This window comes from Haemaphysalis longicornis, unplaced genomic scaffold, assembly GCF_048455015.1.
Source record: "Haemaphysalis longicornis isolate Haplotype H1 unplaced genomic scaffold, Haemaphysalis longicornis Haplotype H1 scaffold_9, whole genome shotgun sequence".
Lineage (NCBI taxonomy): Eukaryota > Metazoa > Arthropoda > Arachnida > Ixodida > Ixodidae > Haemaphysalis > Haemaphysalis longicornis.
The window spans coordinates 93,926,838-93,951,448 of record NW_027526460.1 but is presented as its reverse complement, the minus strand read 5'-3'; the positions used below and the strand labels follow the sequence as shown (position 1 = coordinate 93,951,448).

The following is a 24,611-nucleotide window of genomic DNA, read 5'->3' as shown; positions in this document are numbered from 1 at the left end:
AACATGAAGTTTTGGGATACTGGGAAGTTTAGAATTTTTGTTAACAGCGCACACACCTGATTGGACATGAAATCTGTTTCCAGGCGGGCAGCATTGTAGCATGAATTGAACGTACTTAACACAAGGGGAGACGCCACAGAGCGTAAGAACTACAGACCCATCAGTCTACTCTCGGTGGTATACAAGCGGCTTACCAACATAATAGTTAACCGCATAAGCAACAGCCTACCTTTTCAACACCGAAAAAACAGGCTGTGATAGAAAAGGATATTCAAGGATGGATCACATACATGTCATCGATCAAGTAAAAGGAAAATCCGCGGAATATAATAAACCCATTTTAATGGTATTTTTCGACTACGAAAAAGCGTTTGATTTCGTGTACACACGGGAGCAGTACCGGAAGCATTAAAGAACAAGAAATAGAGAGGCTTACGTATATCAGATGACGTATATAAAGGTGTTCTGGCAGGATAATCTTCCACAGAAAAAGAAACGGATAAGTTTTCAGTTAGAAAGGGGGTGAGACAGGGGGATACATGTGGCCAAAGTTGTTCCCAGAGTGTCCGGAATTCAGAAAACTTGGTTGGGAGAGAGCAGGTTTACGCATGAACAGGGAATAGTTGAGCCAAATGAGTTTACCGGTGATATAGCCTTGTTCAATGAGCCTCGAGAACAGCTGTAAAGAATGCTTCAGAACCTACTGTCGGAAAGAATTGGCGGCAGGGTTGAATACAAATGTGAATAAATCCAAATGAATGATAAATGAAAATGCTAAGTGAAATATAACAGTATACCAATGGCTATCCCAACCACGAGGAAGAAATACGGCGCAGAATAGGTATAGGCTGGAGCGCATTCGGTAAGCGCGAACACGTAATGAAAAGTGGACTGCCTATATTACTAAAATGAACAGCATACAACCAATGCGTACTGCCCGTGGATAAACTGGGGAGAAACTTGGCGCCTTACTAAGCGCTTTGAAGGAAAACTTAGGTCAGCCAAGCGAACAATGAAGTGAAGGATGATGGGAGCTACAGTTAGGGACACGAAACGAGCGTCCTGAACCCAGAAGAGAGAGAGAGAGAAAACATTTTAGATGCTACTGCATCTCATTCACTTGCCTTGTCCCTCCATACGGCGTTGTTGTTGTCCGTCCACACCCCTCCCCATACTCCTCGCCGCACGAGCTGCGCTCTCCGCCGCTCACCCCCTCTCCTCTCCGATAGCGAACACTCTCTCGCGAGGGTCATTGGATTGGATTCGATTGGCTTGGCTTGGCTTGGCTTGGCTTGACTTGGCTTGGCTTGGATTGGATTTGGATTTGTTTTTGGATTGGATTGGATTGGATTTGGATTGGATTGGATTGTGTTGCGTCATAGCCGCGCCACATTGCGTCATAGCCGCGGAAGGGGTTCACGGCACGTTTCACGCGATGGGAGAATCAACCTAACAACGGAACCCCTATGCGTCGCATCTACACAGGGGTTCCCGCGAGGGGAGGTGGGAGTAATTTTTTATTGAGCTTTATGTGGCTCAGGGGCGGTTGTGGCCGCTGGTTTTGTGCCGGGCGGCGACATCGGCAGCTCTGGTGACCAAGGAGGTTTGCACCTCTAGGTCTGAGCTCCCCAGCGCCTCCTCCCACTGCTCATCAGAGGAAATTAGGGGAAAGGGATCTTTAGGACACCCCCAGAAGATGTGGGGAAGGGTGGCGAGGGCTCCACATGCAGGGCATTCTGGGAAAGGGTATAATGAAGGGTGGATTCGGTGGAGTATAGCGGGATTAGGGAACGTGTTCGTCTGAAGGAGACGCCACGTGTGTTCTTCGGATTTAGTTAGGTTGACGTGAGCCGGGGGGCACCTACGGTGGTCAAGACGGTAATGAGCGGTTATTTCTTTGTACGTAAGAAGTCAAACAAACTTTGGTAGAAGACGTCATAGTTTACATAGAGAAAAAGAAATGGAGTTCGGCTGTCCATGTAGTGAGGCGAAATGACAACCAGTGGAACACGAGGGCAACAAAATGAACACCGAGAAATGGTACTAGAAGTAGGGGAAGGACAATAACTCGATGGATGGACGAAATAGAGGAATTCGGGGCAAAGAATGGACTTAATTAGAGCCCGCGGGACAGCAGCAGGCGGAAATAAAAATGAGGAATAATGCCTTTGTCCTGCATGTGATGTAGATAGGATTCTGATGAACTATTTGCGTGCAGAACATTGTCAGTGACAATCAACCTGGCAAGTTATGGTGAGCCGCAAAGTGATATAGAGAGGAACACATTAATGAACCAAAAAGCATCATCGCACTTGATTGAAAATGCGCACATACCAAAATTGGAAAGGCGTCAGCAGTAGTAACTGCACCACCCTTGAAGCAAATTGAGCCAACCGGATATAATATAGAGCCCCTCATTTTCTCGAGCCTCGCGATCCCTAAGAATTTCTATTAGCACGCAAAGTAAAGGAAACGTCGTTAAAAAATGTGAGTAAGGAACTGTGTCGTTCGAAATTACTAGTATTAAATTGTGTTTTCTCCAAGAGACTATGAAAGCAAAATTTAGGTTTATTCAATTGTCTGCTTTGGCCCCATACCAGTTTCGCAAATTTTAACGCAATTTTGAAACACTTTGCCTAGATAACTGGGAAAACAGATTAAGCAGTGGCAATTCACCATCCGCTTTCTCTCCCAGCCCTTACGGTGTCGCAGCCACTCATTAGTGAAATTTGCGGCTCCTTATCAAAGACACCACTTAATGACTGTGCAATTCTAGTGGTATCTCCAGTTCCACTGGTCATGCTGTCGGAATGACAGCGTGGAATCAGTACACTGACAACTGCGTTTTCAGTTTTGCTCTTATCACTGGTCACTGCTCACGCTGTGTAGCGCAGAATGCAAGCTTTTCCGTATTTGTTAACTTGTTTTGGTAAGACAAACGTTCTGCGAGGCGAGGGTGTAGTTAAGTAGTTACCGATAGATGATTTTTTCTCCACATAAAACAAGGTTGCGTTTTGTTTTCACTCTCCTTTGCAGAATGTATCTGGCAATAACTAGCGGTGCGATGTTACTGCGTAACCATTCTCAGGGCAAGTCCCCCCGAAATCTGTCCGTCCGTTTGTCTATAACGCATGACAGGATGTGCTGTATACGTACAACTAGTGTCACTAGACAACGTATGGGAGCACCACCACTAAGACACGCGAGTCAGCAACGGCGGACTTTTGGGTGTTTATCAAAGTTGCGACATTGCTGCTTCTGCAGCCTCGCCGGTAACTACAACCGGTTCGTTTGTTACGAGCAATGCCGAAGCCGCCGCAAAACGGCATCTTTGGACACACTTCTGCTGCTGAAATGCTGCTACACGCGTTATCTTTGATTCGCGCTCAGAACGATGTCAGTCGCGCACAGCCGCAGAGCAGGGAGGAAAAGCTAAGCCTACTAGTGCTGACCGACTAAAACGCGTACAACCATGCCACTGCGTTCGAGCAGCCATTTGTCTTAGCCCTGTAAGCTGCAAGCACAACACTCGGTAAAGGTTCAAATATCAACTTATCGCATCGGTACAGTACTTCGACGAATACAGTAAAGCTTCCCTGCCTCACAGGAATCGCTACGTCTGAACACTTCCTTTGAGCTCAGAGACAATGGCGAACCGTAAGAGATATGAGTAGCGGCAAGATCAGAATCACTACCATCCCTGGGCATCTCCTCTCATCCTCCTGCATAAAAATTAGCAGTGGCGTAGCTCGGCTATGCCAGGATATACGTAGCGTGAGCTAAGGTTCACCACCCGTACTCCAATTGGATTGGATTTCAATCCAACACAATCCCATTTAATCCAATCCAATCCAATACAATCCAAATCAAATGCAATCCAAGCCAATCCAATTTAAGCCAATCCAATCCGATCCGATCCGATCCGATCCGATCCGATCCAAACCAATCCAATGCTTCTCACGCTTGCGCAGAATGGCCCTTCACGGCACACGCGAAACCGCTCAACCTCGGCTAGTGTAGCTTACGCTACAAAAAAAGCCTACACCATTTCGAAGAATCGAGCTACAGCTGGCTTTAGCGTTGTGGTGGTGAGAGAAGGGAGCGGAGCCGGAGTAGATAGTGAAGCATAACTAGTGCAAAATGCCGCTTCGCAATCCCCATACCACTCTCACGAAAATGCATCCTGACGTTAAAAAAAACAAACAAAGAGGTGGACGCACCGAAGTTGTATCTTGGGCGTGCAAGTGGAGTGATACGGATCTATTTCTGGCCATCCGGGGGTCTTCTGCGGGCGCTGAAATCTAGTACTCCCAAAACGTGGACGCATACTCCTTTGTTACAACATGATATCATAACTGAAAAACAAAATGGTAAGAAGGAATGATTGCGTTATGAATCCTGACTATTAAGAATAGCCTTCCGTCTCGTACATAACATGTTGGAAAACAAACTAAATGTAATTGGCCGTAGTGTAGACGATATTTCAGCATATTTAGTGAGCAATAAAATGAACTTCTGATGACAAAATACCCTGAGTAGTTTTTTTCTTATAGCTTTCAGAAGGCGCTCTTGTGTATATGAAAGCGCAGGTTCTGCCTTAGCTGTGCGAACATGGAAAAGACGTTTTGCGAATGCCAAAGTTCGCGACACTAGCCTGCTAATTAAGTTAACGCTGAAGGAATCGTGGGCTCCGGCTAACGTAAACTAATGATCCAAACAGGCACCATTCATGAAATTTTTTTTCGTTGTCGCTGTTTGGTACATATTACGTCATACGTGAGCTATAAAGCCTATAAAAGAATGTTCTCCATAAAAATTATGCTTCTCAATGACAGACCGTAAGCAGTGCAGCGTAAACACCCAAATATACGCAGGCACATATAAATTTGTAAGTTTCAAGTGAGAAACCGCAAGTTACTCCGCAGTTGACCCAAAATAATTGGGAGCTTTATTGCAACTAACAAACCTAGGCACATTTGCCTGTCGACTTGTTTCTTCCTCGTTCGTGTTCTTCGCACCTGTATTTTAAATTTCAAACAAAAGCATTGTTTACCTTCGGCGAAGAGAAGTCTTAAATATCTGCGCTTGGCTTATTCTTCGCATTTGCACGTTTTATGTTGCTATTTTGGTGAGCGTTGGCCGTGATTTAAGAACCCTAAATACACCGGCACGCGAAATTCGAAAAACTCCCTCACTTTAGAGAACTGTGTACATTCTTAAAGGTTTATTTCCATACCAATGCATGCGCGCATATAGAAGCGTGTAGCGTAAAAGGCTAATAACCTGCTTCCTTGGTTACCGTAAATCAGTAACACAAACAAAAACAAAGTACATGCGATAGTCTTGGTAAACAGCAAATTTAAATTAAATTAGGACTTTCTGTGCGTCTGTGCCGACCTTGCACTGAAACTGAACTAAGTAATTTTGTAATAAAATAGCGTTCCGAAATATCCTGGGATCTGCCTGCTCTATTTGTACCTTGGCGTTCTGCAACTGAAAACACCCGTGTACACTACTAAAACGCTAGCGGTTTTGTTCCTGGTGCGAGTAAGCGCAACAACTGTGATCCCGCTTTATCTACGAGAAATGAAGTCGTGAAATGAGTGGTGGTGTTGGAGGCGTTATTTCGTCATTTGGACTGTTCAGGTGTCTTTTCATCAGGTGGTGGATCTTCATGAGGCATTAAAGTAAAATAGGTTTTAAGAGAGGCAGCGAGAGATTTTCCCGCCAGAGGGAAAGAGAGAGAAAGCTTTAAAGGAGCCATGAAGACAAAATACAAGTTAGATTTATTAGAAAGACTGCTTAGTCCCGATAACAATGATACCAATATCATCGCAATCTTCGCACAAATAACGGAGATATTAAAGAAAACGTGTGAAGCAGTCGCGACCCCCTAGCCAATTTCCCGCAACTTTTCTATGACGTCACAGAATTTTGTTTGTGCGATTGGCAGCCCCCTAACTGACCTGTCGCGACGATACAAGACTGGACGTCTGTAATGGGGCCTCTAGTTCCATTTCACCGCATCACTTGAATGCTAACGTGCAGTTAACGCACTGAAAATTATGTTTTATTGTTGGCCCGTATGATGTGATTCTTGCTCATAACACGTCACTGTGGCGCAAAATTTGAAAGTTTTTAAATACTTCTTGTTTTTTTTCGTTTAAAAAACATCTTTTGTGGCTGTAATGTAGCTGAGTGAGATACTGAATCCTAGTTGCCTCAAATTAAACAAAGTTGTATTTTCTCTTCATGGCTCCTTTAATGAATGCTGAAGAGGTTATTCCCACGAACGGCGCGGGGCTTGCTACTTCAGGTGGAGTGAACATAGTGAGGCGAAAAAAGAAAAGAAAGGGGGGATAAGTACGTAGTTAGAATGAATAATTAAGAGGGAGAAGAAAAGGAAATCAGTTCGGAACGTGAAAGGAATTCACAGAATTAGAAGAAAAAAAATCTGAGGATCCCGAGGTTAAAGAACCTCGATTAATTCCGTGTCAGACAAAAAAGTTAAGAGATCCTTTGTTCGACGCGCCGCGTCAGCGTGATTTTTCCACGCACCTAGAAAGTGATACCGTTCTAAAGAGGTTCCGCGTAGCAGTCGCACAAGAGTGCTTTTCGCTGTTTCGCGTTGGGTTGCATGCTGCAGGCAGTGGAACAAGACATGCTGTATATCTTCTCTCACAGAGCGCACAGAGCACAATGGCGGGACTGCCCAGCCTATCTTAAAAGGAAAGACTCAGAACTATCTAAACAAAAGGGTGGGTAAAATGTTCACATATCTCCAAATCAAAAGCCAACATCACTGATTAGAGAACCAGATTGTGTGGAAACTTCGTTTGGGCTCAAAAATAGAGGGGAAAAAATGGAGCTGCGGCGCACATGTAGCATCGAGGGCTGACAAGTGGACACATGAACTACACAAAAGATACGAAAAAATTCCCCAGGGAACTTACGTCTGCTTACATGCCCCGAAGGAAGAAGAGTTATGGTTTCCCCTGGCAACACATAGCAAAAACTTTTTTTTTTTTTGCTGCTACATCGTGTCTGCGTTTCTTTCTTCGCTTTACCTCGACAAACAAACTGGCAGCGCTTCACGCCACACCGTTCCCAGAATCAGGATTATCCGCGATTGGGGCGTTCCTGTTTGAGTCACATACTGTCACGCTCAACTGTCGCGTAGCCGGCGCTCGGCTGACTCTTCTTTCGCCTTCGGTAATGTGCTGGTGTAGCGTGGTTTTAACGTACAGCTCCTACCCTGGAGACCGGGGTTCCATTCCCACGTAAACTCAAATGTGTTTTTTACCCTTTTCAGTGGCAGTCATTATTTCCTGTACTAGACAACAACGGCAACCCCTACAACGCCGTTTTTATTTTGGTCAATGAGCCTCTTACGGCTTCCGTCGTAAGTTCGTATAGAAGCATGGACTGGCAGAGACCTCCACAGGCACGTGTAACAAGAAAATTGTGGGGGCAAAATATTGATTTGAACGATACGAGATAGGAGTAAGCGGCTGAACTAACAACAGCCTCGGTCTTTTGAGATTTCGAGAGTTTGGAGTGCGCACTAGCCACTCCCGGCACTCGATCGAAGCGACTTACCCCAGTTGCTGAGGCCAGGTCGCTGGTACTTGAGCACTTGTAGCGGACGTATGGAGACATACTTAATGTATTTTCTGACGGCTCTGTCGACCGAGGACTGAAAACCAGCGCAGCGGCCTTTGTGGGGCTCGCCTTGTATATTTCCTGGGCTGGTCGTCTCGACCACATGACGCCCTCCACAACGGCGGAGTGTTTTGCGATTGAGGCAGACCTCCAAAAGAATTAACCGCTTGCAGTACGACGAGCGGTCGTCTTAGCAGACTCTGAAGCAGCCCTATATCTTTCGAAACATGGAGTTCCCATAGACAGAAGGTGGAAATGCTCCCTAAGTCTTGTTCAGCAGCTCAAGAAAAACGGCCACGGTGGTCGCTTTTACTGCCTCCCCTACCACGTAGGTGTGAGAGAAAACAAAGCCGCGGATAAGTTGGCCAGAGAAAGTCTTTCACATACTCGATCGTTGAAAGTTATGCCAAACCACCGGCAGATCCTAAGGCAGACGATTACCAGTCACTTCAGGTCCCTTTGGTGCCCACGAAACCAACCTTGTGTTACTAAAGGTATGAGAAGAGCAGAAACTTCGGTGCTGTTCCGCATAAGGACAAATTCAGCCCGACCCCCGGCTTGGCTTTATAAAGTGAATGTAACCCCAGTGTCCCTTTGTCCGACGGGAAATAAGTTTGGTGACGTGAAACATTTTTTATGGGCTGCCCTGTGCATGCGATGGAGCTTCAGCTTTATTTAAACAACTTTGGAGAAGGAAGCTCTGCATTCCTCCTTCGACGACGTACTATTCCCTAAAGGACACTGGATCACTAGGAGGGACATCTTACGCTTTGTTCTGAAATTTTCGAAGGACGCTAACCTTTGTGACTCTTGGTGATTGGCTTAAATGGTACCACTAGGGCGGAGCAATTGCCGGTATGCCTTGCAAGGCTAGGTCCGTGCTCACTTACTTACGAGTTGTAGGTCTATCACCCGGCGTGATGATTGCGGTGGTTAGTAAATAAATAGCTTGCACACACTATGACTAAAGATGACTGGAAATTGACGAAAACAGCGTTGTCCAGTAGAACAACACGAGAGAACAGACGACCCACCATGATGACCGTCAACTGTTTTCGTTAGTTTGCAGTTTGTACAAATGAGATTACCTCCCTGTCAACAGACTAGAAGGCTGAGAATCAAGTATGTGGGCTCCAGCGAGAGTGGAAACGCAACTGAGACCTTCATGGAATTAAGAGGCGACTAAAATGACATGCTGTGAATTTCAGCGTAGGAAGAATGATCTTTTAAACGATTTCAGAGTTTCACGTGACGATTTGAAACTCAGTATTGGGTGTTGGGTGATAAGCAAGCAGGGGTGATGTGAGTTTGCTGTCCGTTCATCCGTTGCCAGTTACTCTCCCGGCGACGACAACGACATCTCACAGCACTGTTGTGGAAGGTTGCTTCAGATATAAATAGTCGCACTAAGCTTTTTTGCCAGTCGCCTGTGTTTGCAAGCAACAGTTCATAGCCCATGGTGATACTGTTGTGGCGTTCACGCCACCTGGTAGTCAATGATGATGGAATGTAACTTCTGACATACCCTTTGAACTGTTAGGTTAGGTTAGGTATAACTTTATTGTTGCATGCAAAACGACGGTGCACTACCAGCATAATACAGCGATATTGGGGGCCATGGTCAGTACCCTGTCGAGGTGCTTCGCCAATCCGTCAGCAAGGTTGTTAATTAAATCGTTTACTGGAAGAAAGAAAGAAAAAAAGAACGAACGCCGTAGTTCCGCGTGAAGGATGCTAGAAGAAAGGTGGGAGGTTGGGTGTCGTCACTTCCGGTATAAAATAGCCATGCCGATGTTCATGGCAAGTCCTTGGTGATGGCCAGAGGCCGGATTTTTTAGGCATTAAAAAAGCAAGTTTTAGGCTCCAAACATATGCAGGCAAAACCACATTTTACGCCTAGAATGTCGTAAATATAGGCACCATAAAATTTTACATTAATTCAAATAATTTCTAACGAAGACGTGCGCGACCTTTGTGTACAACAAGAAGACCAAAGAAATGGAGGTTATGATGGCACACAAACCCCTACAGTTAAATATAGCCGTTCAATAGTACCATAAACCTGCTAGACTAATGGTGATTCAGGGGCTTAATTTAACAAGCGCTCTACTCGCATTCATGTTCAATGGACACTGTCGCTTGCTCAAAAGTCGCATATAGTGAAAGAGGCGCGAAAAAGAATTTTGAGAGTTGGGAATACTGAATAAAAACCGCGCTACTTTATGCCAGCTTGACGCAATTTAATTACATCGACACACACACACACAAAAAAAAAAACAGACACTAATAATACACGAAAGAGAGGCGACGATTTATAAAAAATTAACATACTCTTAATAAGGACTTAACATACTCTTAATAAGCAAATAAGGACTGTTAGATACAACTCTTGCAATTTTTCAGATACAATTATATTATCAGAATAGTTGAAGAAGGAAGACCAGGACGCCGACCAGAAGATATTTCGAGATTAAAAGAAATTAACGTTTCGTCTTCCACACGGAAGCCCTGGTCACAATAAAATCTTGAAGGGAAATAATCGCTTTAACTACATTTCACAACGCTGCGCAGGCAACTTGCGTAGATTGGCGGCAGATTTCCGGCGTCCCTATTCAGCGCTTGTTCCGTCGTCTGAATGTGAAGCGATTCCAGTATCAGGCGTGAGGTAGCATTCCTTTCTTTGGCGAGTACACGTGCAGCTGACCAGTTGATTGTGCGCGATGTGGTATCGCAGTGCTCGGCAAGGGCGTTTGTCGACACGTGGTTCTTGTTTACATCATTCCGATGTTGCTGCAGGCGTTTCGCAAAGTTTCCTGACTCGCCAACATACACCTAATCGCAATCTGCACAAGAAATGACGTAGACAACTCCTGGATACATCTCTGTCTGCAGTTTGCCCTTCACTTTCACAAGTTCATGCCTTAGTTTGAGAGACGGCACATGCGCAGTTTGTGCGGTGTATGAACGGAGTATGCGTGACAGAGCCTCGCTGATGCCAGGCACGTACGGAATCGCCGCGCGCTTTTGAAGTCCAACGTCGGCAGCATGCGCAGGGTGAGGGCGCTGCCGCTGAACAGAGTTGATGAAGCCCTCAGGGTAACCGCACAATGAAAGCTCGTAGCGAACTCGCGTATTGTCCGCCACCTTGTCCTCTGGCTTGCTGCAGATCCTGTCAGCTCTGCGGAGAAGGGAGGCGACCACAGAGTGCTTCCGTGCTGCCGGATGCACCGAATTAAAGTGTAGGTACCGGCCAGTGTGAGTCTTACTCCCGTGTCCTACTCCCGTGCCGGCACGGTCACTTGTCACGTGACACGCACTGGTTTAGCTTTTGTTCCATCCCTGACGACGAGATAGCGCAATGCTGCCGCACTGGGCTTCCACTGGGGTGACCCGTGTTCAAATACGACCTGATCCCGCAGGTGTTTTCATTTGCTCTTTGAAGCCACAGTGATTCTCTTGACTATACGACAGCGGCTGGTATAACAACGGCGGGCTTCCGCAGAATAGGGCGCAATAAAGAAATCATGGCCATTGATGTTATCTTCCTTGTCAACGCGAAGGTCGAAAAAAATATATCCCGGGTCATATCCACTAACGTGAAACCTGGGGAGGGGCGAAGCATGCAGTGTGCAAGTGTATTCTTGGCGCCTCGGCGTTTTGGCCAACGGAGATGAAACCATTAAGGGGTAGAGGTATAGAGCTTTACTGTAAAAGTGTCTTGTCTTTGAAGCACGAAGCTCTCTAGCGCGAGGCGTAAACGAGTGTCCTGGTGTTCTTTTAGAGCACGTTACGTTCTAGCGCGAGGCGTAAACGAGCTTACCGGTGTTTTAGTACCTTGACTACATGAGACGACGATTACGACGATGACGACAGGAGACGCCAACAGCTTCAGCCCCTAAAATCTCAATGTCCTTCATCATAATCATGGTATGCGTCTTGGTGTGGAGCGTTTGGCGCGGTGTCGCAGCACAGAGAATATATACTACCCGATTCAGCGGTAGTGAAGTTTAACGTGAATCGAATTTACTGATTGTTGTGGGGAAATCGCAACACGCTTTCTGGATCATGTGTGAATTTTTTGTGCCCGCCCGTAGGGGCTCATATGCGTGCATAAAAATCATTGCTTTGGTCACAAAAACGCAATATGACGCAGTAACCCTGTTGAAGTTGTGCACCGCCCCTTGAAGCCACCTAATATGGTGATCATGAAGCAAATACTTGTTTAACGTAACTGTTCCGTCTTCCTCTTGACTTAAAATTTGTGAGCTGCTTTGGAGCTTGACCTAACTAACCAAACAGTGTCACCACGGATTTTCCGATAGCTGGAGTTTTCGTAGTAATCCGTAATATTGATGTTTTCAAAGAAATTTTCTGTACTAGACAGGCTGTAAACAATTTTAGTGGGTTCCAGTATCCGCGCTCATATTGTTTTATCCTTGTTATGCAGGAGAATAGTGCCAGTGCATATTTCATATTTGTTCTGGAATAGCGCAACGTAAGTGTCGTCTGTCTATTCCATGACCTTTAAATGCTCCCACGCGGCAGTGGTCACTGAGTCAAATGTTTTTTTTTTTCCCTTGAACTATAAAAGTCAAATGTTTTTTTCCTTGATCTATAAATGTTACATATATACGTTTATTATACTCTGCCAATAAATATGATCTATGGTTGAAGAACGCCTCCTAAAGACAGCTTGTTCACTCAGTTCTTCAAAGTCTCGCTTGTCACTTATTTGATCAAGTATTATTTTTACGAATAAATTTCAAGGAAAAGAAAATAGGCCGACGGGCTTGCCATTTTAGGCTGCTTTGGGTTAGCTTTAATTATAGTTTCGGATTTTTTCTACGTGTTTGGTGGTGTTAAGGTGCTGAGGCACCGAGCGAATAATTAGGTGAGGTTTTGTACCACAAAGCCTCCTTGAATCCCCCATGATGTAAAAGGACGGCTTTTATTCCGTCATAACCTGCATATTTGCGTTTATTTTTGAGGGCTTTTTCAACCTCATATTTGGCTGATTTCGAGCCTGCCTAACGAGGACTGTTAGTTCAAAACTGTTCTCTGAATCAGGGTCGCATGCATAGAGATTTGTGTAGGATTTTCGAGATATTTTGAACGCTTCGTCCATGTTGCTTGTTGCAAGGTCTTTTTCGTAACTGAATAATGCATGCTTTCTACTTCTACTTATGATCAGGTTCCTCTTGATTGCCTACAAACTTCCGCCATCTTTTAGTGTTTCCAGTTGGTTGTATGGTGGTAAGAGTACTTTTCGTAGCTTTGTGGCGGATTGACATGGAAGGCTTTTAGGCCTTCCATGTGCTTGAGCCAAGGCAATCATCGAAGTTTTGTCTATAATGATATTTTATCTCAAATAATGATGGCGTTGAGTGTTAAGTGCCTACCAGTGATTAATATATGGGTGCATGTGACCTTCTTTCAAAACGTGAAAATAATCATACTGGTATACGATAAGTGGTTGTGGAGGTACCCTCAGTAGTAGAAGCTGTAATAGTGGCAGTAATGAGGGGTAGTGGCTATGACGGTGGGTTGCACTGCAAGTAGTATGAAGTAGTTGTAATAATGACAGTTGTAGTACTAGTAGGTTGTAACAATAGTCGCAGTAGGAGTAGTAGTAGCAGCAGAATCAGCAGGATCAGTAGTAGTAGCAGCAGCAGCCGCAGCAGCAGCAGCAATAATGGTAGTAATAATAGTGGTCGTGGGAGTGGCAATGACAGGGTTCTGTGATATTCTTTTTAGTTTAGGAAGGCATAGAAACCGTTTTCCCGGGCGACGAGTAAAACGGCTGGAATACGTGCTAACTAAAAGCCATTCGTTATGTTTGCTGTGCTGGCAATTTTACTTCCTTTTAGTACCGCAAAGGCGCACAGTACAAAGTAATTGTTGCCAGAGCCCTCATCTTGTATATTACTTTTTGTTTGGAGCCCTCATGTCAGTAACAAAACAAACACTTTGTTTGCACCATATTAAATCCAGTTGCTCGGCGCGTATTCATCTAGCAGTGCGAGAATTCCGAAAAATCTCATGTGTAAAGCAGACTTTCATAGATAGAAGGAGTGAAGCGGAAGCGTGCATTTGAGTAAAGCCTTTGAGGCGACATAAGCTTCTCCATACAGTAAAAGAGTGATGTTCCATGGCGTAGAACAAAACAGTACAGCGATTAAATTTGTATACTTTATGGGCATGCTGGTTGAAGCCACATTCTGTACCCGAACGTCAATATCGGAAGCGTAGCCCATTGTGGGAGTCTAGTGGCTAAGGCGCTGTGCTGCCGAACTCGAGCACGCGGAATCGATCCCGGCTGCGGTGGTTGTTTTATGACGGATGATAATAACGGCAAACTGCACGAGTGCGAAGCCACAGCGCACGTTAAAAATACCCAGATGTTATAAATTAATCCGTATCACACAATTTCGACGCATTTCATAAGCTTCGGGTAGCTCCGGCGTGTAAAACATCAAGTTGTGTTTGCATCGAATATTGACTTCCTATTTGCAGCTTCCGAAGCAGCTCTCGAATGTCAAAAATGTTGACGAAAATTGAAACAATGATTCCCGTGCTCTGTTGCGTAGTTACTAAAATATTAAAAGAAGTGATAACAACTCTGACTGTTATTAGCGGCAGATTGAAGTTACTGAAAGCTGCGTGGACTGTTCTGCTACAAATGACCCTGCGCCGCTGTTCACAATTGGAAAATCAAACGTCAACCCAGCCCTTGCCGTTACGGCCTGACGTGGATGGCACCACACGGATCTCTTCAGAAAGCAGAGACCCAATTTCTTCATATGCCGATTTTAATGATCAATAGCAGTACTATTGTAGACAGTCGTACACTTAGTGTTCGCCATAGCGACGCATACTCCCCCACTCTACCCGGTATTTCTACCGGCAAGGGTGCTCTGCCGTCTAACAACAGTGCAATAGAGGAAGCATCCCCATGTTCGCAAAGGGGACAATTTTGTTAACATTATCAAACCTCCGCGTTTTTTTTTTTTTTTTTCGTTAGGGATAAGCAAATTACGTCTATGCTGGCCCCAAGCATAATTAGTCACAGTTATTTTATGCTGATCATAAATTATGCGACCATTCGGCGATCGGTATAAAAAATGTGAATGTCATCGCGATTATTGTGGTGTCGTAAGGAAACACAATCACAGTTACATTGCTTATATCTGCTCAATTCGCGACGAAATATGCTTTTTTTTTTGTTTTCTTCATTACCATGCATATATCTGCGCAGCGCGTTTGCAAATGCACCTAACTGCGTCCATTGCAAGGTAATCTGGCCCCTTATGTTCCGGTTCAAAACAATTTGAACATTGTGATAACGCTGTTTTAAGTATTTCTTTTTTGAAATGCAGAATTAGGAGTAAGCCGTCTGAGAAATAGATGACAACTTGAAGGAAGGCTGTGGTTGGATATTTACTTTGCAGGTGGAGCATTTTAATCTCACACCTAAGCCCACAACTGTAGAATCGATTAATATGAATTACAAATGAACACAAGATTCGCGCTGTTGAGAACACAGGCGTATGAGAAATTCATTCTTTCGTAAAAGATGTCCACAGGAGTCATAAAAGAAGCAATACGTTTTCGATAGCAAGAAAAGCGCAATGTCAAAATAAACACCCAAACAATTTCTTTTTCCTGTCGTGCAGACGCGCTGTCGGCATTTCTACTTGAATCATGTTTTTCGTGAAGTTTGCTTTGGAAAGAACGTTATTGAATTGGGTATGCTATCATTATGTCGCAGGATGAAGCCTTCCTTCGCCGACACGTCGTTTCCTTCGAAACCAATACAATGTATGTGGACTGTTTCAGCATACCGGTAAGCACTGCTACGGTATTCAAACGACAGGTGCAAATTCTCGCAGCAGTCTCGCAGTCTCTCGTTACAAGCGTCGAACCCGCCACGTGGAAACCTGAGAGAGCACTGAGACTGGAGAAGGGGGGGCAGCAACATAGCATTCGCCGGTCCGTTTCTTCCACCATCTCATTTCTGCCCCGACATGAGGTCACTCCGTACGCTCGGAAACAGCGTCGCAGTCAACATGCCAATGCAAATCCGCACACCACCTTGCTTACCTGCGTCCTCACTCATGGCTCTCCTGTCGTGCGGGGCTTTGGGGGCCGAACCCGCATTCGCCGTTGGTATTCCGCGGTTCGGCCTGACTCGCTCGTCGTCACTCGCTAGCCTCGCGCCTCTGACTCCGGTCGAGACCCCACCGCCACGCGGGCTCCGTTTTTTTCATCCCCCCTTCTTTTCCTATCACCGCTGTCTTTCTTTCAATTTTCCCGCGGCGCCGCCGGGCGGCGCTGCGCGATGGGGCCACGGGCGCGCGCCGCGGCTCCCGCCTCGCCTTCCCCCTCCTTTTTTTTCATTGGCTACCGGCGCCGAGTCGGCGCCGGCCATTGGCCGGGTTGGCCGCACGCGCCATAACGCCATTGGTAGCACGTTAAGGGCACGTGCGGCACGCGCCCTTCGCGCGGCCGGCGCCAGACCGGATCGCGGACTTCCTCTTTTTTTTCTCTCTCTAACGGCGTCGCGCAGGGTCTTCCACTGCCGCCGCTGCTGCAAAGCGCAATGGTGGTGTGGCGCCGCCTTATAACTGCGAGTGCGACGCGATCAAAACGCGCCTTCTCGGGGAAGGAAGCCGCCATTTTTGAAGGCGTGGAACCGGTCGGTGCGTGGCCCCCTCTCCTGCCTCTTTCACATCTCTCTTCTTTCTCTGTTTTGGTTTTCGTTCTAATCTAGCCCCGGGTTGTCGCCCCCGCTGTTTCTTGCGCTTCCGTTTCATCTCGCCCTGGCGTGCACTTGCCGATGCCTGCCCGAGACCGCTCCTTTGTTCGCGCCCGCGAGCGCCATTGTGCTGTGATAAATGCGCCGATTCCGAGGCACGCCCAAGGGATCGTTAGACACGGAAAAGGAAGTACGCACGACTCTATTTTAACTGGCACAGATGGCTACCTGTTCTGCCTCACGTAATGCTCAGTGGTTTTAGCGCATAAATTCAAAGATGCAAAACCGCCGCTACCAACGATAACAAAAACAAGCTGACGTTAGCGTTGCAAACAGAAGGAATATGTCCAGCTAAGTATGCAGTTACATGGGCAATCAAGCGAATACCATAACGAAATGAAGCATAAGCACATGAAAGTGTTGCAATGCAGTTTGAATGTGTCAGTTTCTAACGGGGTTACGAAAAAAAAAGGGAAGCTTCTAACGCCGACGAGTGAAGTAGCGAGACTGATGAAAGTAGGTTATATAGCCAGTCATTTGCCGATGTACCACATATATTCAGTTGAAAAAGAATAGCTTTAAATAATTAAGCCACGATACCACCGGAGTGACAATTTGTCGGGCCCGCTAATTTGACAGGGGGGTTATGTTCTGTGGTTTATGGTGGGCTTTTGGCATGGGTCGAACTCTAAAAGTTCGACGCATAGAGCCCAGTAATGCTCTATCAATATAGTATAGAAGCTCACGCCAAGCTGCGAACTTCAGCTTGTGGGGCCGGATTTCCAACGCATTTTTGTAACTTCTCAGGAAATGCTACGCTTGCAAGCAGCGCTTATACAAAAGCTTTTCTTGAGCTATAACCTCTGGCGTAGGCAATACCGAAACAGGCAGTTTAGTCACACTATACGCGATGTCGATATTCTAGATACAAAAGGTTACAAATTACGACTTTACTTGGTGGTAGTAAAAACCAACAATGACGCATCGTAATAGTCGAATAATAAAATGACGGTGTGAATAGCAGGGTTGCTGCTAACATTCGCAGAGCGGTGTACTTACGACGTGGCTCCCAACTAAAGTCGCGCGACTGTATTACTGTCTGAGTCCACAAGTGAGCAAAGAAAACGGATGTTTTGACAAGTGCAAAGGTTTCTGGCATCCCAGTTATCAAAAACGTGCGATTCTCACGTTCTTCATTTATCTAAGAAATTTTTTTCAAATGACACCAATCCTAACACAATTCATGTATAAAATAAAATTATTAGTGCCTTCTAAGTGGCTGTCTCTCGCTTTTTGTTACGCCCGGGGTAAAGTTTAGCAAACGCAATATGCTTGCCGCACATTTAGGGGAGCAAGCAGTGCATTCATGTGAAAGTTTCATGATCGTGCTTCAGATTCCCGCAGCGACAGCGTACACATCCAAGTTTATTTTGTTGATTCAATCTCGAAACGTGGGCCTAAAAACTACACAGATAAGACGTACAGTGCGTTTGATATTCTTTTTTTTTTGTCAAGAAAGGAAAAGGCTTTTTAGGTGCGGCCAACTTCTGATTGGACGCAAAACTTTGACCGAAATTTTATGGCCAGATCACGTAAATAAAACGCCGGAACGAAAATAAGAGCTTAAACGCATAAATTGATGACATTGGTTTTTGGTAGTGACTGAAGACGGAGTGGTTCCGGAAAATTCATGCGATGGGGTGACCGCGCTTATTGATACTTTATAACTACTAGTTGATATCATTATGCCACGCATCATCTCAAGTTTAGGGAACAAAATACCGATCTTTGTCTCATTTTACTCGGCCTTTGGGTTTGCGTTTATTTTCCAAAATATACTGACCTTCGGCGTGTACATACATACATACATACATACATACATACATACATACATACATACATACATACATACATACATACATACATACATACATACATACATACATACATACATACATACATACATACATACATACATACATACATACATACATACATACATACATACATACATACATACATACATACATACATACATACATACATACATACATACATACATACATACATACATACATACATACATACATACATACATACATACATACATACATACATACATACATACATACATACATACATACATACATACATACATACATACATACATACATACATACATACATACATACATACATACATACATACATACATACATACATACATACATACATACATACATACATACATACATACATACATACATACATACATACATACATACATTAAGAACGTCCAGCTCCAAATGTGTTTCTATGTCCGGGGTGCCTCAGGGATCAGTGTTATCTACACTTTTGTTCTACCTGTAGATAAATTTACCTGCTGTTATTTCTTGCTACAAAACATCCCAACACGCCTATGACAGCGGCCTCGTATCTTCAAAAAGAAATTTTGTTAAGGCACTTAAATCTCTTCAAACCCACGTGATATCTGCGCATGACGGAGTTTACCATAATTCAATCCTAATTAACGAAGGAGAAACTATCGTATGCTTTCACAATCGGTTTAAATGGTACACCAAAAGTATATTTTTAATTCGAAACAATTAATAGCACATAGAGCGAAAAAGCCGGCGTCAGAGCTGGCGGTGTCAAAAGCAGCGAAACGACCCCTAAACGCACGTGACAGCTTGTGTTTTGATTGTGCGTGCACTTACTTAAAGTTTATTAAGGAATAAACGTGCCGTTTTCGACCATTGTATTTTCAGTCAGCAGAAAAAAGTTGATTATATTTTAAAAGGTATGCCTAAAACGTGTTGCATAGTACCTCTGCCGTACATCTAACAATTTTTCTGCAGTAGAGTTTCCGCCTTTGAGGCTTTTTTTTCCCAGTCTGAAAATATTTGTGGAACAATTAATTTTGACCTTATTTGTACAGGTCTTCCCCGCTTTCCCCGACCATTGTGTTTACATCCATCACTCAGGACACATGGGTGCTGTGCCCTTTTCGTAGAGAATGTTTATGTGCCCACAATTTTCAAATTATTGCCACGTGGTACAATTGCATAGTCAACACTGTAGAATCATAGATAAAGGAACATTATTTTGATATTGAGTGCTTGTACAGTCGTTTTTCCTCCGACATTTTTGTCCATGTCCCATTTCGTTTCTTGTTTGATATTACAGTGAAAAACCCCATCTAACGAAGTCACCGCGAACCGCAAATTATTTCGTTAAGCCTAGAACTTCGTAAAATCGAGAGCGTCATTTTACAAGCAGTTGATTCCACAAATTCGACGTCTAACCGGAGGCGCATTCTAGCACCTACCATGGCGTCGTAATTGCGGCGGCCGCGGCGCTCGCCTGCCGATAATTTAGCAATGCGCTAAATGTCTATGGTGAAAATAATTACAATAAAAGCTAGGGGTTCTGGGGAATCGAATTTATTTCCTGGTAAAAGAGCCTGTGATTTTTGCCTTCGTTCACATCGTTAGCGTTGGCGGGATAGACTTTTCGTAGCACCTACACGCGTTAGCGCGTCCTAGGTTCCATCGCGAGCCCCAGCAGGGCGCCTCAGCAAGTCAGTAACATCCATCACCTGCCATAGAGCGGGCGCAGTGCTTCAGCGGTTTCTGGGTCGCCAGCAGCCTCTCACACCTCTTGTGCTGCGGAAACTAACAGTACAATTTCTTCATCGTTAATTGGCAAGCTTAGTCTGCTGTCTCGGATACCCCTATCTATGCAGAAACTGTTGGGTCCGTGGGAAAATTTACACAACCAAACGAAAGCATTCCGTGCCTTAAGGGAGTTTTTTGAAGTGACGAAGATGTGCGAACACTACTAAATGCGTGCATATTCTTGTTATGTATATTGGCGAAAATATCTACGTCGCATCATGACCATGTTTTATTGTTTGTATATAGATGTATATATAGGTTGTTTGGACTATATTCCGCTGCTGTGTGAAATATATATATATATATATATATATATATATATATATATATATATATATATATATACATCAGTAGTTACTGAGTGCACATGTGATCTTTTAGCCACTGCTGTTTCAATAACCATGTGGTTCATTAAGACAAGTATTGTACCTTTTGTATACTCCAGTGCTTGGAGTAGCCAGCTCCTTTTTGGGTTGGAGCTAAACTCTCCAATAAATCAATATTTCTCTCTCTCTCTCTTCATCGTTCAAAACCTCCGTTATGCCGGTGTCCACATCTGCGTCGGCATTCACATAGTCGTCGAAGCTCAGATCTGCTGCCACCTTGTTACTCCGACGAAGATGTTCCCAGGAACAGTGCGGGATTTCTTCTTGCTCGCGTTGAGGCCTTTCGGAACTCGATATATTTCGTTAAATCAGGAATGGCACTGAATATAATTCATTAGTTCGAGTTCATAAAAGCATAGCTGTATAGAAACCTGCGGGGGAATTCCAATTTGTTCGTTGTACCAGAAAATTCGTAAGATCCGGTTTCGTTAGATTGAGTTTTGACTGCATTTGAAGCGTTGGCCCGGATTTCCAGGAGCACCTCAACGACTCAACAAGCTTCTTCACGCTAACTGGCGGCTATACTTTGTGCAACTTTCTGGAGGATCGATGTTCATGTAACTGTCGACTTCGCCCAATGGGTTGTCCACTATACACGGCATGCACCAGCCACAGGGGTTTGCGCAAGCACAATGCACAGCGACCGATTGCTAACGTCCCCGACATGTGGTGCTGAAATCTCGGGCCATCTCAATTGACGTAAAACCTGGGGAAGGGCGAAGCATTCCGTGTAAAATTGTATTCTTGGCGCCTTGGCGTTTTTGCCAACGGAGATGAAATCGTTGGGGGTAGAGGTATACAGCTTGGCTGTAAAGGTCTGTTGTCTTTGAAGCACGAAGCTCTCTAGCGCGAGGCGTAAATGAGTGTCCCGATGTTTTTTTTTTTTTTTTTTTTGTAGTGCGCGTTACGCTCTAGGGAGGCGTAAACAAGTTTCCCCGATGTTTTAGTACCGTGACTACATGAGAAGACGGTTACGACGACGACAGGAGATGCCAAGAGCCCCAGCCCCTAAGAGGGAATCGTAAATCCCAAGCGGTTTCCACGCAATATGCTATATACAATTATGATATAAAAACTATAATACGTTATTTGAGACACGTCTTCGAGTTAATAATTTATGAAATAATGGTGTGATCTCGTGCCGTGTGCATAATGTTTTTTAAAGCCCACCAGGAAACCTGCGGGCGTCGCTGCCATAATCACTTCCCCAAATATGTTCAAGCGCGTTGCATCACTAAAAATAACATTGCGGGAAAAACCGTTAAATATCTGTGCACTATTGTTTGTTTTCAGAATTATAGAATGCACGTGGAAGAGCAGAAAAGCCTTTCGTGACAATATGACATTGCGGTTTTTTTTAATACGGTAGGATTATCACGGATGGACGACATGCACGGCGAAAAGCAGAGTCCCACCGAGAGAGCAAAACGAACTCTACGAGGACCGAATGCCTGCCGGAGGGAAATCCAAGTTTTTGGCAGCCAAAACAACTCCAAGATTATATTGCACTCACACGTAGCTTTAGACGAATATAATCAAGATATGCAACTTCTAGCGCGAAATTCTGGGATAAATAAACCGGGGGGCGCGTAAAACTTGTTTGTTTTATACGCAGAAAATATTTGCACACATTCGGTACGTGCTTCCATGGAAGATGTACATTGCAAAGACTGCTTGTTTTTCCTTGTGTCGTGGTACAGTGCCGCTTGGTCATGCTTACTTCTTGCCAGGTTCTCCCTGTGTCCATACACCCAAATAACCGTGCTGGAAGAATACAGATCACCATCATGGGGCTGTGCACCCCGTTGAATTGCAGGCTCTTTCCTGTCTGAATTTTATTCGTCACCATGCTCATGCTGCCTTTCAGATTTTAATGAGCCTTCAAAGAAACTGGGGTAGTCTAAATAATTACACAAGCATCCGTCGCTGATGCAGTAACCTCTGTTTTACGTATTTTCTAGGAAACAAGCTTAATTTCGATTCATATATTTTATAAAACTTCTGCATTTTTGCGTGGGACGGACGAGCACATTGGAGATAGGCTTTTCACAAGCACCTGCTACTTTGAAAATTCAAAACTTAGGATTGCATAATATCTGTTATCTGCAATGATATGCTTCCCGTATTAAAAAAAATGAAGTGCATAAAGTATGACTTTCTTGGTCACGCTTTACGAAACCCATTACTTTATTTTGCAACTTTAATTACTGCAATACGACGGTCCGGCACGAGCGAGTTCCTTTAAAATAACTGTTTAATCTCCAGAGCCTGCTCTTTCTCATAACTGTTCACCTTAAGACCACAGGACAACACTTCAACAACCATGCAAGAAATAACTCAGATCAACAATTGCCGAACTTCTGCACGCGATACCCCGGAAGATCCCACCAGCTGCACAAGTAATTCTTACGAAAGGCCGCACTAGTTATACCCTCACAGAAGGTCCCTTAACTCGCTGGGAACACTACCGGCAACACAAGAACACACAAGTTCCACCGGACCGGTTTCTGTGCTCCCTGCGCCACCAAGATCGACCGACAATCAGCCACTTACGGCGGTCGTGTAGAGTAGTCGAAGGGATCCGAACAAGACACAAGGCATCTGACATCACATCTCTGCAGGATTGGCTGTACCCAAAGAATGATGCCAACAACGCCCTGCATGGACTGTGGTCCTTCGCGAAGGAGGCACACCTTGTCAAAAGAAAATGAAATTCACCGGCCCCTACCCCCTAACCCCTGACAGGCCAGATTTCCATCTTTCTACAATGATTTCATTCATTCATTCATTCATTCATTCATTTAAATCCAATGTTCGGTAGCATTCGCCTTAACATTTTCGCAAGATACTTTTAGCAGGTGGGGGAAGGTGATGAAGCTGTTGAATTCCACTGATTTTATTTACGTTTAGTAATTCTGTTATGTGTTCTAGATATTCCCGAGAAGTTCTTTGTCAATACTTCTGTCCTCTCTCTTTCAGTTCTAATATCTCTGAGCACCCGGTGGGCACCACTCTGCGATACCAGAGTTATTCGTTATAGGTATAGATGGTATTCATTGAAAAAATTATCTGGCAGTTTTTTCGCTTGGCAACATTGGAAACGACCATGTCCGTGCCGCTTCGGCACGAGCGTGGCCTGGTTTGGGCCACTGCGGTCGCACGTCGCCGAAAAGAAAAAAACACCGGCGTGCGTCGTCTGCCCCGTTTCAACCCGATTCTCAACGGTGGTGTCAAGACCCGCCGCGGTGACCAAGTGGCTAAGGCGTTGCGCTGCTGAGCACGAGGTCGCGGGTTCGATTCCCGGCCACGGCGGCCGCTTTTCTGATGAAAGCGAAAAGCAAAAACACCTGTGTGTACGAGATTTCGGCGCACGTTAGAGATCCCCAGGTGTTCAAAATTAATCCGGAGCCCTCCACTACGGTGCGCCTCCTCGCCTGCGTTGCGACGGCGCGTTGAACCCGACAATCAATCAATCAACGGTGGTGTCAAGAGATATGTTATTAATCGCACTCGCATTGGAGTCGAGGCATTAGTTTGCGTTCGGTGGGGTACAATTTGGAACATCGAACGTACATCGAGTGCTTAGCACGGACAAGTACCGCCATCTCGCGGAGTCCGACGTAACCAGTGACGGCGCAATAACATGGTTGCCGGCATGCGTGCCACGCCAGTGAATACAACCTATACAACCCCTCAAACTCCAAGGATAGGGAGACACAGGGTCAATACGTAATTGAGCAGGAAATTTTTAGTGAACATTTCACCAACCTCATTTCTACCCACCATTGCTGAATCGCACTTAGTTGCATCCGCTCGCGAAGGAACGCAAGAAAAAGTAAGAGCGATCGACTTGGATCGATGCCCTATACAGATGACGTGGCGCGTCGAATGCGTGATAAAGAGGCGACGCTTTGAACCCATCGAGGGTCTCTCTCTCCCTCTCAAGGTAATTTATGGCACGTGATTCCGACGAGGTGGGGAGCGTACCAACACACCACAGTGCTGCGTTTGTTCGCTCCGTCGAGTTGTCGAGCACAACTCCACTACTCTGTCGTGCACGACAGAGTACTGGAACGAAGGTGGCGAATGGAGCGCCGCCAAAGCTACTCTGGAGCTCGTGAGTCGTTCCGCG

At 45.0% G+C, this 24,611-nt stretch overlaps 1 protein-coding gene across 2 annotated transcripts in view; it reads right to left on the bottom strand.

The window, feature by feature from the left end:
* Positions 1-24,611, bottom strand: part of Lin-28 (protein lin-28 homolog) — a 265,710-nt gene that overhangs the window by 227,683 nt on the left and 13,416 nt on the right. The window contains exon 1 of one of the 2 annotated variants that reach the window (XM_077685212.1): positions 15,763-15,904. The exons of the other annotated variant lie outside the window; for it this stretch is intronic. Coding sequence (XP_077541338.1) covers positions 15,763-15,778 — 16 coding nt within the window. The 5' untranslated portion in view covers positions 15,779-15,904. Of the gene's footprint in view, positions 1-15,762; positions 15,905-24,611 lie in introns of those variants that run through there. 2 annotated transcript variants of the gene reach the window in all.